The sequence below is a fragment of the Rhinolophus ferrumequinum genome, chromosome 17 (assembly GCF_004115265.2).
Source record: "Rhinolophus ferrumequinum isolate MPI-CBG mRhiFer1 chromosome 17, mRhiFer1_v1.p, whole genome shotgun sequence".
NCBI classification, from domain to species: domain Eukaryota; kingdom Metazoa; phylum Chordata; class Mammalia; order Chiroptera; family Rhinolophidae; genus Rhinolophus; species Rhinolophus ferrumequinum.
Genome location: NC_046300.1, coordinates 3,289,971 through 3,309,281, shown reverse-complemented (window position 1 = coordinate 3,309,281; position 19,311 = coordinate 3,289,971). Strand labels below are relative to the sequence as shown.

At 41.9% G+C, this 19,311-nt stretch overlaps 1 protein-coding gene across 8 annotated transcripts in view; it reads right to left on the bottom strand.

The window, feature by feature from the left end:
• CNTN4 (contactin 4) overlaps positions 1 to 19,311 on the bottom strand; it is a 795,376-nt gene that overhangs the window by 240,604 nt on the left and 535,461 nt on the right. For all 8 annotated transcript variants that reach the window (XM_033132994.1, XM_033132996.1, XM_033132995.1 and 5 more), the window contains one exon: positions 18,193 to 18,368. In XM_033132994.1, coding sequence (XP_032988885.1) covers positions 18,193 to 18,368 — 176 coding nt within the window. The remainder of the gene's footprint in view (positions 1 to 18,192; positions 18,369 to 19,311) is intronic.

Here is a 19,311-nt window from a genome sequence, read left to right as displayed (position 1 = left end):
TGTTTGGCCATCGAGTCCCTCAGCTGTGTCTTAGAATCCCTCTGAACATTTTACCACCCGCGGAGTTGCTTTTAAACTCTTGCCATTCCCACTGCAGCAGCTTTTCAAATGGCAGTTCTTAGCCACATGACCCTGGGAGTCTGCGTTCCTTTGTGGAGACTAGCCCATGGATTACCTCCAGCTCTGGAGAGCTTCTATCTGTTTCCCTAAGTCCCTGTGGGCCAGTGTAGAGGTGCCTGTGTAGTAGCTGTGCAAGAAAGACCTGGAAAAAGCAGATAGTGTGCTGCAAAGTCTGCAGCTTTGAAGATTCCTCGTCTCCAGTGTCTCAGAGCCAGACTGATGAGATTCTGTGACATCCTTCCTCTCTTGGGATGGAGGGAGTTCATGGTCCTGGTTCAAGGGTGGGGAGGGAGGTGGGCGCCTTATCCTACGTGGTTGTAAAGCTCCAAGCTAAGTGGAAAGAGATGGAAGAGAAGCTACTCTCTCATTCTTGGGTAACGGGCCAGTTAACCCAACCCTGAGAAAAAGATGGAGCCCAGGTACCGAGGCCCGAGAGACGGTCTCCAGGGGACACCGGGAGGCTGCCACCAACACCTGGAGAACATTTGCTGGTCTTCCTGGTGTTTTGGGTCTACTCTGCATGGACCCTTCATTCCATGGCTGTGTTCCAAGGACCTCTCCACCAGGCAAGAAGCACTCTTACCTCCCACCCACCCTACCAGCTGCCTGTTGTTTCAAAAGCACTGGTGTATCCAGCTTTGGATGCAATGGAGCAATAGAGTTATAAGAAAATAAAAGGGAGGTGTGTGAAACCAACACAGGTTTTTCTAAGTGTTGACACCAAAAACTGTCACCACTGCCACCACAATCTTCTACCATTATCAATTCATCAAAGAAAGAATTTTCCAACATTAAAAATTATAGGAAGGGCATAAAGTCAGAAATAAAAGTCCTTCAAATTGTCAAAACTCTACCTTATTAAAAAATATACTACAATTTCATCATAGACTAGTTTTATGAACCAGAAGTTGAAGGTACACCCCCAAAATAGCTTCTTCACAAATGACAGATGTCAGGCGCTCCGTTAGTCAAGATCCATTTCTTCGGCTTAAGAGCGGAGCCCGTTTTGAATGAGAAAAGCACCGTGGGGCCGTGAACGGACAGCAGGATGCGGACAGCGTTGAGTCTTGATTCCAAGGCCTGACCCGTATTCGTGTCACACTTCCTGGAGGAAGCTCCTCCCACCGCTGAGCTGCACGTGCCACATCTGTACAATGGACGGAATGGTGGTCACGGGAAATCTACTTCCTGGGGCTTTGTAACGACCAAACCAAGTAATTGACTGGAAGGTGCTTTCTAAACAGTAAAATAGGGCAGACAATTCAGCGATTCGTTATTTTTCCAAGGCACAACAGTGGTGGCCTGGATTAGCAAGGAGAAAGCAAGATAGTGGACAGAAAGGACCAAGAGGCATTCTGTGGACAGGGGGACCATTTCCTGAGCTGTATGGTCCCCAGTGCCATGACAAACCAGCGAGGGAAAACCACTGGGATGTTTTAGAGGCGATTGGGGGCCAAGCCCCAGTGGTTCTCCAAATCTAGAACATAAGCTGGCCGAACAGAACTGGGTGACAAATCCAACACATACCTCCCAGTTCCCATTTTTCCACCAACACAATTTCAGCTAAAAGACAGTTCATAGTTAACTAATTTAATATCGAGCCAATTAGCCAGATCACCTACCTGCTAACTGTAGCAACATCGATTTTTGTTGAAATATTAATTATCCAAGAAAAGATTTCCTGCTTAACCTTCCAAACAAGCTTAAAATGGACTATTTTACATCACTGCCAAGGGTAAGAAAAACATGTTTATGATGTGATTATAATTTATATTCCTAGATTCACCATTCATTTTAGAGGCATCAAGGTTATGGTCAAATGAGGGATACATTTGTGATGCTTAATTTGGAGGTGGAAAAGGCAATGCCACCGAAAGGAATAAATATGGAGACCCCACAGATGTAATACATTCGCTCATCTCTAAGTGCCACTCTCTGACCATTTTACCTACATCTCAGTATTTAAAAACCACAACTCAATGTAACATTTACATACATGTGTTTTTCAGCTTCTCCTCGAATTGGCAAACAGCAAGTGGTATCACACACCCACTGCTATGTGACAATATTTTAAATTTGTCTTCCCTCTAATCTAAGAAAAACATACAAAAATACTAAGAGGGCAATCTATTTAATGTTAAGAGCCTTTAGTGAGCACCTGCTGACTGCAGAGCACTGTGCCACGTGTTGGGTGTCAGGATAAGTCAGCCAGTTGCTGCCTTCTTCACATTTAGGACTGCACGTCTTATCATGATTAAGATGTGAATCACAGAGCGAGTCACACAGGAAGGGGATCGGAACCCACTGTCCGCGTTCCCAGCCTGGGACTCTCAAGGAGGGGTGTTTCCCCAACAGGCCTTGCATCTTCCACCTTGAAGTATTCCAGAGACTCATTATTAGCTCTGGTATCTGTCCATGGGGTGAGTGCATGAGAAGTTTTACAAAACAGCTCGCTCACAAAGAGCAAGAGGACATCCTTGCTCATGTCCTTTTTCATGATACGCTAACACGGTCTGATTCACTGAGGCACACAGTGGGTCTATTTAATCAATCAATCCCAAGATTGTGGCTCAATCCTGTGCCACAACATACTTCTGCTCAAAAAGTTACACGCACGCCAATCACCCGATAACACAGGAAATAAAGTCTGCGAGATCCCCTTCCCTGCCTGCCCCAGATCAATATCTCTTCCAAAAGGAAAACACATTCGTCTTTGTCTCTGAATTGATTTTGCACGTTTAGCTCTCAAGTGTTAACCTTTTCAAGGTTGTTGTGACTACGCGCTGCTCTGTAGGACCCTGGTTCCTACGGATAGTGATCTAGCGGCCTGGTTATCCAACCAAAATGCACTGAACAAAGCGAAACACTGGTGGGCTTTCTTATGGGGCTGGTAGATAAAGTTACAGAGTATTATTTGGGGACATATACAAATATCAGCAGGGCACTGAGAAGGAGAAGACTGGGGAAGGCGACTTCAGCCAGAGTGCAGAGCCGGTGACTTTGTACCAGCTCCCAAAATAAGTCTTACTGTGACTTGAGACTGTAAGATTTGCATGGAGTGGTGATCAGAGATCACCTTGGAGGTGGGGATTGGGAAGTAGGAGTCCTTTGTAAAAGCTACAGACAGGAAAAAAAGTTCTGGGAGGTTCTCGGCGTTCCATTTGCCTGAATTCCCAAGCTCATGAATTGTTTTCATCCTTCCTGGCACCCAAGGTTGGTTTCTCTGTTTCTGGGTGCAGGGTCTTCACTGAAGAGATGCTGAATATTTGTTTTGCTCCGTTTCAAATGCAACAAAGGCACTGTACTTCTTGGCAAATGAAGGAGGTTAACTGAGGAAGGAATTCTCCAGGTGATACTTGCCTCATAAATCTATGAGATGCTTTCTGGGGGCACCTGTGTTGTAACTACTAGAGACAAAGACAGAGGAAGGTGTATACAGCTGTCACAGATACAAAAACGCTGTGTAACATGACACTATTTAATGATATCGAGATATATGTAATTGGTGATTAATGATGGAAGATTATTAAACAAAAGTGAAAACACAAATGAAGCTATTGGAGCAGTACATAATTAGCTGTGTAACTATATGAAAGCTATAGTTTCCTGTTTCTACCACACACCCAATACTTTACAGATATTTCTAACTTTTACAACAACCCAGTGAGGCAACTACTCTGGGAAGGGGTGCCAGGAGTGGCCCCAAAACTGGCACAACAGGCGTCAGCAGCGCATGTGAGCTCCCCGCTCCAGCACCTCCGGGTAAGTAGTTCCTCCTCTTCTTAGTGTCCCCAATCTCACCCTCTCTTCTGTGCAGAAACTTAGGGACGACACTTAAGCTGCATGACAGTGAGATCCTACCGTAGCTCTCTGTCCTGCTCTCAGCATCGCCACTTACCAGCTAAAGGACAAACCGCAGCTTGACCTTTTCACCCTGGGCTGCAAGTGGACGTTCCTTAACTATAAGCACTCAGCAATTGAGTCTGGCTGTTTCATTAGCATCACTTCCCAACTCAGTTTTGCATTTCTGCACAAGCGATTCTCTCTGACAGAGAGGCATTGTCATTGCAGAGAAATAACAGAGACCTAGTGCAGTGGAGTGACAAACACTGCAAGTCCTGAAGCTAAGTCACCTGGCACCAGCCCTTCAACTTGTGAGCTGAGTGACCTGTGGCAAGTGATGCAACTTTTTCATGCGTTGGTCCCCTCCTTTATAAAATGGGAACATGAACAGTTCAAGTGTTGTTTGAAATAAGTGGAGTTTGACATAAGGATTAAGAGAGAATTACTACTGTCCCGCCTGGCTCATACCGGTATACAGGTGGATCGATGGAGACGTGGGAGCTGACGATTGCACCCACAGAACGCTGCCACTCTATGGAACGCATGGAGATGGCAAAACACTGGGCATGGTTTACAGTAGAATATGAGCATTTTCCTCACCTTCAGCCTCTAAAGCGACATGCTTAAGTGGAGGGACCGCAGGGTACCGCCACTATGGAAAAGTGTGGAGATTCCTCAAAAAATTAAAAATAGAACTACCTGATGACCCAGCAATTAATTCCACTTCTGGGTATTTATCTGAAGAAAACAAACAGTAATTCGAAAAGATAGTTGTGCCCCTATGTTCATTACAGCATTATTCACAATAGCCGAGATATGGAAGCAACCCAAGTGCCCATCAAAAGATGACTGGATAAAGAAGAAGTGGGACATATATACAATGGATTATTACTGGGCCATAAAAAAGCATGAAATCTTGCCATTTGTGACAACATGGATGGACCCAGAGGGCATTACACTGAGTAAAACAAGTTAGAGAAAAACAACTGTCATATGGTTTTCACTTATGTGTGGACTCTATAAAAAGCAAAACAAATGAATAAACAAAACAAAATAGAAACAGACATATAGCTATAGACAACAAGCTGATTGTTACCAAAGCTTGATAAAAGGATGAGTGAAAAAAAAAAAACAGCTAGAGAGAGATGTTTGTGTACTAAAAAAATAATAAAGTGCAAAAAGCATACAATGATTCCAGGAAATACTGAGGTAAAGTGCAGAACAAACAAACAATCTTCCTTTTCACACTCATTACCACCTCATATGGTACTGCTTTCAGCCCCAGCTCCGTGCACTGCAGCCACACAGTAGGTCTTTGATTCCCCGAAATGCCCATGCTCTATTCTACCCAAGTGTCTTTGCACACACTGTGGTTTCCATCTGGGAAATGCTTCCTTTTTAATCCTTATCCCTCAGGTCTCAACTCCAGTCATTCGCTCAGGGGACTTTTCCTCAATACCCCTGTCTTGGTTCGCCACCTTTTTACAAATGTCAGAGCACCACAGCCATTTTCTTAGCATTTATCTCAGTTGGTGATTATAGATTTCTTGCACGATTACTTGATGACCATGTTTCTCCCCCACTGGAATGGGCACTCTATAAAATAAAGGACTGTGTCTTGTTTTGTTTACCCACCCAATACAGAGTGGACATGCAGGAAAATCGGAATGAATGAGGGCTTTGTACAGTCTATGCTTTCTCCTCTCTGAAACGCCTTGCTCTTTGTCCTGTTCTCCTCCAGTCTTTACCTCTCCTTGAACGTCTGTCTAATCAACTCTCTTCTATAAGCAAACACTACTTTCAGGCCACCTCTTCATTGGCTCTGCGCAGCCTCTTATTCCATCCTTTGCTCCTTAGAAACGCAGCCCTCCAACCTTCCCTACACTCGGCAGACTTGAGGTTACATGCTCAATATCTGTGTTCCCTGCTGGATGAAACAACGTCATATTTGTCTAGTTCATTGCTACGACCCCCTTATCTCACACGGCGCTTACTACCTAGTTGGTATTCATTAAACATTTATGGGAAGAAGAAAAAACAAACACACAAAGGAAATCTGCACACTGAGTATTGACAACTCAATTTGTCATAACACATTTACTTGGATGATGTGATGGTATTTTCCAGAGGTACTGAATTTTTCAAATTTGTAGGAGAATTTGCAATTTCTTGACAGTATAGATAATTACTTAGTAGAAATCTCAGGGTGCGATTAGTGCTGTTGATGTACAATAACTAGTTGGTCAGGGTAAAATGAAGCTTGATGTCCTAGCTACAGCAACTGCTAACTGCGTTTGAAACCCTGGAACATCTGCTAGGTACAAGGAACCATGTTTAATGTTGAGTAAAATATAAAAACATGGGATCCAGTCCAATCTCAGGGGGTACACAGACCAGTGAGAGGGCGAGGCAAAGCCATACTGCAATTCTAGTACCTCACCAATAAATACTGGAGCACTCGTAGACAAAATATAGAAGAGAGCATGGCATTCACATGTTAATATACATTGCATACATGGACAGGCGGAGGCATGTTCATAACATACAAATTACATTTCCCAGGCATACTTAATCCTCACAACTCTAAATACTACCATTGTGCCCATTCTATAGATGACACTAGTGTTGAGAGGAGTGTGGAAGCTCTCTCAAGGTCACACAGAGAATAACAGGTATAAAAGCCACGGAGATGATTAAAAGATCTAAGCAAATTTAGGAGAAATGACTTGTAATAAAATACTCTGGTGGAGACAGAAAAACTGCCCTGGTTCAAGAGTATCTGTTGTTCTGAGAAAACCCACTCATGGCCCTTGGGTTATGCAAATACACAATAATGGCTTCTCCACAGTTCTTGGAAGAGTTACAAATGGAGATGAGCTGGCCAATGTTAAGGGGTCCGGTTGCTTATGTGATAGTTCTGGGACTTCAAAACCTGAGGAAAAAAGAATTCTCCTCAATCGATTTAGATCACATCTGGCCTGTAAAATAGTGACTATTCTTAAGAAAAGACAAGCATTCGTGTTTGAGCGGTTGTTTGACGAAAACAGAACTGAGACTCTGAGGAGTAAGGATAAATGAGTTCTACCTCAGATTTGAGGAAACAGTGGATTAGACTGTCACGGCTCCAAATGTGATGTAATTTAAGACCGGACAGCCCAGAATTGATTGATATTAAATTTTATATGACCTGCCCAAAAGGAAGATGCTTTGCTTGAAGGGAAAATAGGATGGAGTCTGTAGTTAATGTGGTGGGCACCATTTAAAAAAAAAGAAATCTTATGATGCTACTAATGGATGCTTCTTGATTTCAAAACTTTCTATAAAGCTACAGTCATCAACACGATGGTGGCTGGGCTAAAGACAGACATAGACCAATGGAATAGAACTGACGGTCCTGAAATAAACTCTTACATTTCTGGTCAATTGATTTGTGACAACAGTGCAAGACCATTCAATGGGGAAAGAACCATCTTTTCAACAGATGGTGCTGGGACAACTCGACATCCACACGCAAAAGAATGACGTTGAAAAAGACAGTGAAAAAGAATAAAGTTGGACCTTGACATCAACATATACAAAAATTAATTCAACATGGATCATAGGCCTATACTTTAGAGCAAAACCTCAGAAACTCTATTGGAAAACATAGGAGTACATTTTTGCGACTTTAGATTAAGCAATGTTTTCTTAGTTATGACACCAAAAGCACATGCAACAAAAACATAGATAAATTGGACTTCATCATAATTAAAACTTTTGTGCTTTAAATGACACCATCAAGACAATGAAAAGACAATCTATACAATGAGAAAAAATATTTGTATATCATATATCTGATAAAGGACTTTCATTCAGACTATATAAAGAAATCTTACAACTCAACAATGGAAAGACAAATAACCCAATTAAAAAAATAGGCAAAAGATTTGATTATACATATCTCCAAAGAAGATGCTACCAATAGCCAATAAACACATGAAAGGTTGTTCAACATGATTAGTCTCTAGGAAAACTGAAATCAAAACCACTGTGAGAGGTCACTTCACAGCCGCTGGGATGGCTAAAATTAAAAAGACAACCACCAGTGTCAGTGAGGATGTGGATAAACTGGACCCTTCACACACTGTCAGTGGATTATAAACTGACCCAGCCAACTTAGATAACAGTCTGGCAGTTGCTCAAAACGTTACACAGAGACTTATCATTTGAAGCATGCGAATGAATGGGCACAGCAGCATTTTTCAGAACAGCCAAAAAGTGGAAATAACCCAAGTGTCTGGTAGCGGGTGACTAGACAAACAAAATCGTGCTGTTTCCATACAATGGAATGTTATTTGACCATAAAAAGGAAGGAAGTACTGACACGTGCTACAGCAGAGGTGAATCTGATAAAAGTATGCTACTGAAATACATCAGTCACACAAGGCCACACAGTATATGATGCCACTTATATGAAACCTCCAGAATGGGAAAATTCCCAAGACAGAAAGCACACCAGTAGGGTCAGGGCCTGGGGGAATGGGGTTGACGATCAATGAGTACAGGGCTTATTTTTGAAGGTAATGAAAATGTTTTGAAATCAGATAGCAGTGATGGTTGCACAACTTTGTGAATACACTACAAACTAATTCAACTGGACATCTTAAATTGTTCAATTATATGGTATGTGACATATCTTAATAAAGCTGTTACCAAAGAGATGGTATTGAAAGAAAGAGGCAACACTTCTTTATTGAAAAATTTTTTTTTAAGGGAAGAGAAACACTATTATTTAATATACATCTTTATTCGTGGGTACCTCCTTATTATAAAAATATAAAAACAGTACTTCTTAGTTCAAGGAAACATAATATTTAAGAGAAAATATTACCTCACAGGCTGGTAAAGGCCGAGGTATTTCTGTTTTCCTTAAATTCTTTCATAGATTGATTCATATATTTATTCAGCTTCATTTATTCCACGGATATTTATGCAGGACTTATTCATAACCACCTGCCCTCATGGTGACAACATTTGAAAAATTAGAAGAAAGTAATCACCGAGCTTAAAAACAATCACAAAGTCCACTGGTTGGATTTCCGCTCACACCCCCACTGGGGCTTTTTCACAATTAAAGGAGGGCCTATCAGTAAAATTAATGTACATTTTATCATTTTATGGGGCCAAACTAACAGACTGCTTACTGCACAAGACTGGATGGTCTTTGTGTGTGTGCGGGGGGGACTTGTAAGAGTTACAGAAAACAAACGCATCTGAAATACGAGTGATACACAGCAATGCAAGTATTTGGCAGCAAATTAATACTCTGATTGTGATTAGTGTGTGGCTGAAATTCATATATCATGGAGGAATTACTGACAGCAGTGCCACCCACTGAGGGTATAGTGGCTGGGACCAAATTTAGTCTCTGGGGAAATATCGACAGAGTAATTTAGTTCTCGGAAGCACACACACACACACACACACACACACACACACACACACCCTTTTCATCTTGCCCGGAACTTGAGATTTAACCTCAGACTCCTCTCTAAAGGGCTCACACATGGCTGTGAAGTACAAACCAGCCAGGGAGCTGTATCAAATGCATGTGAGGCAGGAGGTGCACGGCCTGGTCAGATCCGGGCCTCCTCGGTGGGAGTGGCTCACTGGGAGGACAGAGGAAGTGGCCTTGGTAGCGTAGGACCTTCGACAGCTACAGATGTCCTAAGAGAAACGGTAGCCACGCAGGACAGACCGCAGGCGAACTTACGGCCACAGGGACAGCAGACATTCTAAGTGCCTTACACCATGGGGGTCTAGGCCTTTAGAACACCAGACTAAAGGGCCAAATTCAGGAAGAATGACCTAGAAAAAAGGAGAGGGACTCGGAGCTAACACACAGCTCCCGATTGCTTCAAATCACTGGCCTCTGGAGAAAGGGCCAATCCTGCCTATTCCGGGGAAGGCCTAAAGAGACAGGCAGAGAAGTGCTCGGGGAAAAGGTTCCTCTGTGACTTTCTGCAGCTACCTTATTATTATTATTTCATCCAATCTGACTACATACAGTTCAAAACCCTGTTACACTCTCCAGAGGAAAATGCAGAGCGTGACACACACTCGCACAGGTAACCCATGTTTAATGCAGGCCACACCCCTCAATCTTTGGCTCCCTAAGTGCAGAGGCAGCTGATGTGGGCCTCAGTCCCCAGGTGGTTTCATTTTTCTTTGATGAAAGTGGTCAGGGAAGGGAAGGAAAGGGACTGTGCATATATGTGTTGGTCTCCTAGTTCCCTAGGGCAGCTGTAAACAAGTGACCACAAATTTGGTGGCTTAAAATGACAGAAATTGATTCTCTCCCCTTCTGAAGGCCAGAGACCTGGAAATTGAGGCACTGGCCGGGCTGCAAAGGCTCTAGGAGAGAGCACCACGCCGGCTCCGCCAGCCTGTGGTGGCTGCGAGCAACCATTTGCAGCCCTAGGCTGCCCCACTACAGTCCTGCCTCCACGCTCGATCACACGGCCTCTTCTTCGTCTCCTCCTCCACGGCCTCGTATGCGGCCTCTCGCCACTGGACGAAGGGACCAACTGTGTAACCCTGAGAGTCTCATCTAGACATCCTTAGCGACATCTGAACAGACCCTTTTTTCCTAGTAAGGTCATGTTGATAGGTTCTAGGTGGATGTCAAATCTTTGGTAAGTTACCATTCAACCCACTGCTGATGGCCAAATGGATTTTGAATTTTGAGCAATATTGAACATGTGTATTTCTACAACTTCATAACTTCTGAGACACAAATTCTTTAAAAAGAATGAATCAGTGATCCTCTGCGTGTTGCCATTTCCTCCCTTTCAGAAACTGCTCCCCCTTTCAACTGAATGGCAACACGTGACTGATTGCTGACCCAAACTTTAGTCAATCGTGAAGCAAAATGATGGTAAAACTTGACCTTCATTGTCAAAAAATTAAACTTCAGAAACAATCAAAATTATTGTATTATTTACTGACTATTCACAACAATGAAACAAAAGGGGTAATATTTTAATAACTTGTTGTTTTTTACTAAAATACACAGTGTTAACTGTTTTAAACTTCAGCGATTATTTGTAAAGCTCTGTCTGGTCGTCAGCTTTGTTTGGACCCCAGTTGGTGTTGGTTGCCAATCTGCGTGTATAATGTATTGCTGGGATGCTTCTGAATTAAAAAAACAACCAAACTAAAAAACCTCTATTTTTCATTTATTTAAGTCACAACTATTCCTTGTCAGTCATATAAGCCCCAAGTAGGACTGTGGAATAACTGGAGGAGATAAACCTAATCAACTAACAGCGACAATGAACTGGTGTCTGTATATTAATAGGTTCTGGGGAAGGGACCGAAGAAATACAAGTGGAATGGTGTTCCCTGTGAATTTCAATGACTCATTACACCAACAACTCACAATTACCCGCATCACTAAGAACCAACGGCATGGCCACACACCCACTAGTCTTAAAGTTCCATTAGGAAATTTTCAGCAGACACCAGTCATCACTTTGAATGTCTTACTAGGACGGCAGTATGTGGCAGACATCGTCTACCAAAAGCACTATTTCAGAAATTCAGCAAGTTTGGTTTGAAGTCTTCTAACTATTCAAATGAGAAAAATTTACTCTTTTTTTGAAGATCAAAGACTTCCACTGATAAATGTTTTCAGTTTTGCCATCCAAATGTTCCTTAGTTTATTAAGTTCTAATTGATCTAAATATTCACAAATTATTTATCCAGTCATCTATCAACATTTTATTGCTCAGAAACAAAAGTTTGCCTATTTAAGCAGGCTTCATAATTAAATATCAGTTGAGCCATGCATGCATGGGGTTGGCCATCTATCAAAACCCCAGCTATTGTTCAGATTGACTGCACATTTCATTTTTTGGCTACGAAAGATCCACTAATTATTGGATATTAAAAGCAATGAACATTTGAAATTTACTGTGAATAGAAGCAATGATCAGGCTCAAACACCAGGATGTTAAAAGCCTCAGTCGGATACAGTACAACATTCTAAATCGGATACATTTTTCTAATCTTTATTACCAGTATCATTATCACGGCCCACCATCATCAGCGCGATTGTCAGAGGGTACCCACGTTTAGGAGACTTGGACTTGCTGTAGAAGCTAGAATCGACTCCACTGCTGTTTATCCAGGAGAAACTTTCACCATAAAAAAAAACAAAACCACTGGCTGGCACATAACTGATAAAGCTCACGGAAATTAATCCCAGAATGCATTGGTTTATTGAGTTACTTTATCCTTATAAATACACTGAGGTCACAGGGAGGCCAACACGAGTGGCTTTTGCTCTGAAAGGTCCCTTTTACTATCATCGCCATCGTTCCTTTTCCTTTTTCAGTCTTCCTCTCTTCTCTTCCTTTCCCCTTACTACAAGCTCAGGGGGTAGGCATATGGGGCAAGCATAGTGTACCAATCCAGCTTCTTTTCCCGCCTCAGGCCGGGTAGCAACAGAGATAAGCACAGATAGCACTCCATGGCTTCGGCTTCATGCAAAAGAATACCACCCTGTCCGTGGCCAAGATAATGCCAGGTGCCTTATAGCAGTCAGGCAACTTGATTTTCTGAAATGATTTAATTCGCTGTGAGAAATTGGGAGGTACTTATGTATAAACTATGGTCATCCATAGGTGATGCGTAACAGAAGTCTTCTGCTTTGAAAATCGGAACTGTTATAAAACAACTGACCTTCCAGGAAGGAGGCCCCAAACAATACTTCTGAAACAATCAGTTTGACAGGCTACAGTATGGAGTTATTGGATTATTCCCTTGGAAGCTCGTCACAATAATCTCCATTGAAAGTGCATCGTTTTCACATGTGGGGGTGGAATGATCTGGGAGTAAGAGAACTACAGCAATACGGCATGTACTGCTTGGGGATATACAGTTTACCAACCCACAATTATTTACCATAAAATAGCAATATTCTGAATGCTTTACAACCTACTTGCAACACACTGGAAATTTGCATATTAACTATTAGAGCAGAAATACTGTTATTAATTGTTCTCATTATGGAAACTGAAACCGATTATATTAAAATTAGAGTCACAAACGTATACACGATTGTCAAGCCACTTTGGCTCGGGGTGCCTGGCAGGGAAGTGGCCAGCTAGGCGATGGGCTGTACCACTTTGTTCCGTATAGACACAGCCTCTGGAAAATCCCCACCATCAGCTGTGGAATTAATGAACTGAAGCTCCCTCCACTCCTGGCCTTATCTTCTGATCCAGTGGCCTGCGTAAGAATTAAAGAACATTCAACTTGCTTTTCCCCTTGGGTGCAGGGGAGGTGAAAGGAAAGCTATTCCTGAATACTTCACAGAAGCTCTGCGTACTCTCAGGCCAGATTTGCAGGATACAAATGAACGCTGATGCCTTCCACACATGCACTTCTTTTTTATTAGGCTAAAGCCTCCTGCCTCGTCTGGAACTCAGATGGCACCTGTCATCTCCACCACTTCCAGGTGGGAATGTGTGCACCCACCTCTAAGCACTCAAGGGCCATTGGACAGTCCTTGAGTTCACGACGGCTTAACTGATGTCCTGATGACGTGAACATCCAAGTCTTATTATGTACCCGTTCATTCCACATCTACTATTGCAAGTTTACTAAGTGCCAGTCACTAATCAGTCCAGTTTTCCAGCCCGAGGTGAAACAGAGGAGGAAATGGGAGGAGGGGCACTGGTGGTCTACTATTAGCAACTGGCCAAGTGACAGTGAGAAAAGTGGTTGCTGACGGCCTAACCCTACAGGGGGACCGAAAAACAAACGGTGCTCCAAATGACATCACAGCAATGTTTGCTCATGAGCATGTCCACAGCTCATCAAGAGTGACGTAGATGATGGCATGTGTGTTTAATCAAGGAAGGATTTCTAGCGGAAAGGTTTTGAATGAAAAAAGTGGGGGAGGGGCAGGTTCTTAGCGGCACCGTCTCCATTAATTAGGAGTTTTGCTTATATGAATTCATTTTTTTAAATGCCAAATACAAGAGATTGCCAAGTTATGGCTTCACATGCAGCATAAAAACCATAATGTCTAACTTATAAAATGATCCTCTGGATAAAATTATAAAAGGTATTTCAATGAGATTTGAAAACTGTGACATATTCGATAAAGAAGAAGGAATGTTTTTCTTAAAAATAAGGTGGGTCTAACGCTGAGACAAGCCAGGGTGCAATGAACCTGGAGCTCAGGCTGGTTTTCCTTGGATGTCATTTATTAACGGTGCAATCCAGAGAGAGGAATTCAGTTACTCGCATCCTCAATTTCATGTTTTAAAAGATATAGGCCAAAACACCCATAAGGTCTGCTGCAGCCCTAAAATCATATGCTTAAAACCAAAGAAATATTCTCACTTGCATATTACAGTGCAGCAAGTGTGGTCAAAAAGCAACATTTCTTTTTCTCAATGATGATGAAAATGCTCAGGGTGAAAGCAATTACTCAGTGACATTTGGAAGATGTCACTGTCTTCTTCACCTTCCATCACTGAGGAAAAGAATTGTCCTGTAAGCATTTAAAAATGACTTTTGGCTTCAGGCACATCTTTTCATTTTCCTTAAATGAAAAGGGACAGATAGAAGTATGAACAGTGTAGATTTGATGATCAAAAGGTTGAGCACCAAAAAATGACGACACTATAAAGAGCGTGGGTTTATAGAAATACATCGTGCCCTAAATAACTTTACACATATATTTTCTTTGCGTTGTCACTGGATAGACACTAAAGGAATTCTCTTTTTCATCCACATAAAGTGTCCTAGACTCTGGCGATACAAGGATGGACAAGACAGTCTCAGCTCTTTTGGAACAAAGATTCTATCATCAGACTCAAGTAATGAGAAGGAAATAAATGTACAAAATCATTGCAGGTTGTCCTAAGTCGCCGTGAACGAAACAGGACGTTGCTGGAAAAGGGAAGCACAGCGAGGAGAAGAAGCAATAGGAGTACTTCTTCGTAAGACGGGGTGATATGGAAACTTCGTCTTGGGAAGTCACAGCTCAACTGAGAACCAAGGATCTTAAGAAGTGAGCCCAGTGAAGGGTCAGGACAAAAGCGTGTCAGGAAAGGGAACAGGAGGATCAGGACCCTTGTACAGAAGATGGTTTGTCATAGACATTAAAAGGAGACCATGGTAATGAATCTGAGATGTTTTCTAAGTGCTGAGAAGTCATAAAGCTGGAAAATGGAATGACCTCGCTAACGTGCTTAAAGATTATTCTGGCCGCTTTGTGATAAATGCTTAGGGGAGATCTAGAGGAGAGGGTCATAGCCCAGGTAGGGGTGGCTGATGCAGAAACAGGACACCCTGATTTCCAAGGTGTTTGGCAAAGGCTCTCCTTGCTTTAAGAACAAGTGGGAGACACTGGGGTTCAGCTGAAGCACGTTTGGAGGAGTCTGCAGCTAACTGCACAAGAGTATGCAAACAATAGTGACTTAAAAACTCAGTCTCATCTTACTGGAAGCTCTGTACTGCCATGCTGCCCTGTCCTGGTCAACATACTGTATCAATTATTTGACTGGACACATGCTTATCAAATTATCCACTGACACTACAGTATAGGATAATCCACATATCAGATTAAAAAAAGAATTTAAAACAATTTCAACCTTGATGGAAAAAAGAAGGTTCACTACTCAGCACGTGAATTCAATAGGAGTAAATGTAACACTCTGAATTTCGGGCAATGACACGGGTGGGAATCTGAGGATTAAGAGACATTCATGAAAAACCAATCCTCAGATTTTACATCACTGTGCGTTCAAAATGAAGTTACGAGACTGGAGCTTTAAAGAAAAGTGAGTAACAATGTCAGCTGCATTCACTGAGAAAGAAGTTCACATCATGGATGCTACTGTCTGTCCCCAATGTCATCTCCTGCAAAGATCAAGCCACATGCACAGAATGGGATACGTTTCCACACGGTAACTATTAACTGAGTGTGTTGTGTAGAAGATGGTTGCGAACTAAGTACCTGGAGAAGAAAAGAATTATGAGATAAAGGGCCACGATCGTATTTTCCCCTATTTAAAGCCTAACCAAAATCATACAGTAAGCATTGGGAGTGGAAAGGATGGAAATTTAGATATTTAGCTTACTTTTAAGGAAGAGATGTTGGGTTTGTTTTGTATTTTGGAACAACTAGAGCAGAAGAGGTGAGCTTTCTATTTTCAGACTTTTTAAAATCTTAAGCGTATCCGCCAAGGATTCTGAAGGACGCAGGAGGTCCACATCACACAGGAAGTGGGACAAGCCAGGTGGATTCCAGACACTGGTCCTCAGGCCAATTCAGCCACAGAATGAGTGGCAGTGCTTTCACAGAGGCTAAGCTATTGTGTTTAAATGACTTACTTTGACTATGAGATTCTGTCTATCAGATATTTAGGTAGTATAAATGTGTGGACTTTTACACAAAGAGAGCCTTAAGAGGTGGAAATGAGTTGTTTAAATGTTGTAAGTTAGAAAAACAAAAGGTCGGTAATGCTATGTCAGTCTCTTTTTTGTTGTTATTACTGGTTTTTGGGTTTTTTTGAAAAATTTCCTACAGTATGAAATCCGAAAATCAACGAAGTACAAGAGTACTTGAATACAGACACTTTCCCTACTCTGAGTGTTGATGATTTCTGTGATTATTTCCCAAAATGAATCTAATAAAATTCACTTGTCATTACTAAAAGGTAAGTATAGATATTACACTTGTATGAAACCAAGAGAAATAAACACTTCGGTTCTGTAGCACTCAATCAGGCATGCTATCCTCCTATTATTCTGCACACCCGAGACTATTTAGAAGACTCCCAGGAAACATTCACAAACAAAGTAATCCTGGAATCCCATATATTCCTTGTACTTAGAAAATTCGTTTCTCAGCTAATAAAAATACCACTGAATAGCAATCATAGATTAAGCACGGGATGTTCAGTATATTTGATGTTGAGTTCCCGGAGAGGATTTTGTTAATGAGAATATTCTACAGTGTTACTACTAACAGACTTTGTAATTATAAAACCTTTGACATTAATGCACTGCTATGAGTTGGGATTTTACGCAAGGAAATGCATAATCATATGCAAATACATAAACCCTTACAAATGCAGCTGGTCATCAATCTTCAAAGGCCTCTATACTCTTGCCCCTGGATTTTATTTTCCACTTGCTACTTCTAAATTCCACTTTCTTTGATATGCTCATGAACTTTTATTAGATAGCGGTCTTAAGAGGTGGCAATTTGTTTTCTAAAGGTTCTAAAGTGAAAATATAAAAAGGATACTATAAAAGGTAATGCTTTAATTTATCAACTTTTTGTTATCATAGTTGTTTTTAAAATGCTCCTATTCTATAAAATAAGAAAAAAATAGAGAATTATAGAAATAATAGACTACCGCAGTTTTTTCTAACTCTGAGCTTTATAGTTAAATACTTCTCATATTGACTATTCAGTTACAGGCAGGTCAACTGCGTGCGCGCGCACGTGTGTGTGTGTGTGTGTGTGTGTGTGTGTGTGTGTGTAGAATCCCAGAGAGCAGTTTCCAGGCTCTCGACCTCACATGGAAAGGTGCTGGCTCGGGTAGTACAAGGCTGTCAGCTGTGGCTAGTTGGCTGTCAGCTATAACCAGTTAGCCAATCAGCCATGATATAACTGGCACGGCTCCGTTGGTTGGTCGGTCGGTCGGTTGTCAGGCAGAGAAGCGGATGCCAGGTTGCAGGTTGTGTGGATCCAGCCTCCAGTGAGACTATAGTGGTGTGACTCCCCTACCTATGGCTCCGTGGGTGTTCCTTTTTGGCCTCACCATGTCCTGCGTTCTTGTTTGGGGAGTGGGACTAGAGGCCCCGCAGGCCGCCCTGCATGACAGCGTGTGTGTGTGTGTTTTGTCATATATGTAAATTTACATGTGTGTAAATTTGAGTGTGATGGGAATTTATGTGTCTGTAGAGCATCACGTAACCAAACTATCATACAGTCAATCTCTTTCAATCGTTACAAATACAGAGGCATACATCTCCCAATGCAGATTTACAATTCACCCTACAAGGAAGGTATTCCCCAAATATGAGAAAAGGTTGAAGAAGATGATATAGCAAATTAAGATCTATTTGGTTTTTGAAAACACACAGTTTTGAGGGCTCCTGGTACAATGGCGCCAACACTCAAAGTAATAGTTGCAGCAGGACATCATTACTACTTACAGGCAAACTGAAGCCTTGCTTCTCTGCTGACAACGGTTCCGAACGAGTTTGCTGCTATGCACTGGTACATCCCAGCATCTTGGGTTGCATTGGGGTTAGTGATCAGCAAGCTTCCTTCAACAACACTGTGGCGGAAATCCGTACCGAGGTCAACATCCGTTCCATTTAACTTCCACCTACAGTATAAAAATGCCAGTAGACACAGCCTTGTGATATTAATCAATATTTCGGAATTGTCCAAAATATATAAAAACTATAAAGAGCATGAAATACCATGACTTTTTTTTTTAACCAGAGTAAACTATTAAAAAGCTCTACCTAGCAATGGTGACGATGTAAACCCTGAGAGAGAGAGCGGGTCCTTTCCAGTAACAAATGGTATGGGGATTTGAACACTTGTCTTTGTGACTATAATGATTACGATGCTACACACACTTCACTTTGTTTTTGTTTTCTTTTTTTTTTTTTTTTGAAATTCCTCATTGCATCTTGCACAACTGTCTTCGAACAGGGCTCCTCAGTAAAAGCCCTTTCTGTGCTTTGCAGTTATTCTTCAAAAGGGTCTCTATAGATCACGGGATACCACTTTCAGGTAGATTGCTGAGTATTTGATGAAATTGCAGCCCGGTTGCTTTGATTTGGTCCTTAATATGACTGCAATGGCTGAGTGCAAAGCCGAGGAGCTCTATTGATCTAGAGCTGTCTTAGGGCCTGAACTAGCTTTAAGGAAGATCACCGGAGCCACCGGCCGTCAAGCATCAATCAACCAGCCGGGGAAGCTGCAGATGAGGCCATTGCAGAGTTCTGTTGCCCTCTGTTTGTTTACTTAGATCATCTGTGTATCTGACTAGTGTTTGGCCCAGTACATTAGTTCTCGTGGGACTCACACATTTAAACAGCAAATCTTTAGTAATAAAATCTTTTTTTTTTTTTAAATAGCCAATGCCATTTCAAAGAGAGCCTATCTTCACCAGTAAGTCACTTGGATACTTAGTGACTTCGGAGCTAATACAAATCAATGACTATCTTATCTTTCCCCTCCCTCCCAAATCCTACACTGAATAACAGGTAATGAAAATCGCATAGTTGGAGCTTCTGACCTATCAACAGTCTCACAGT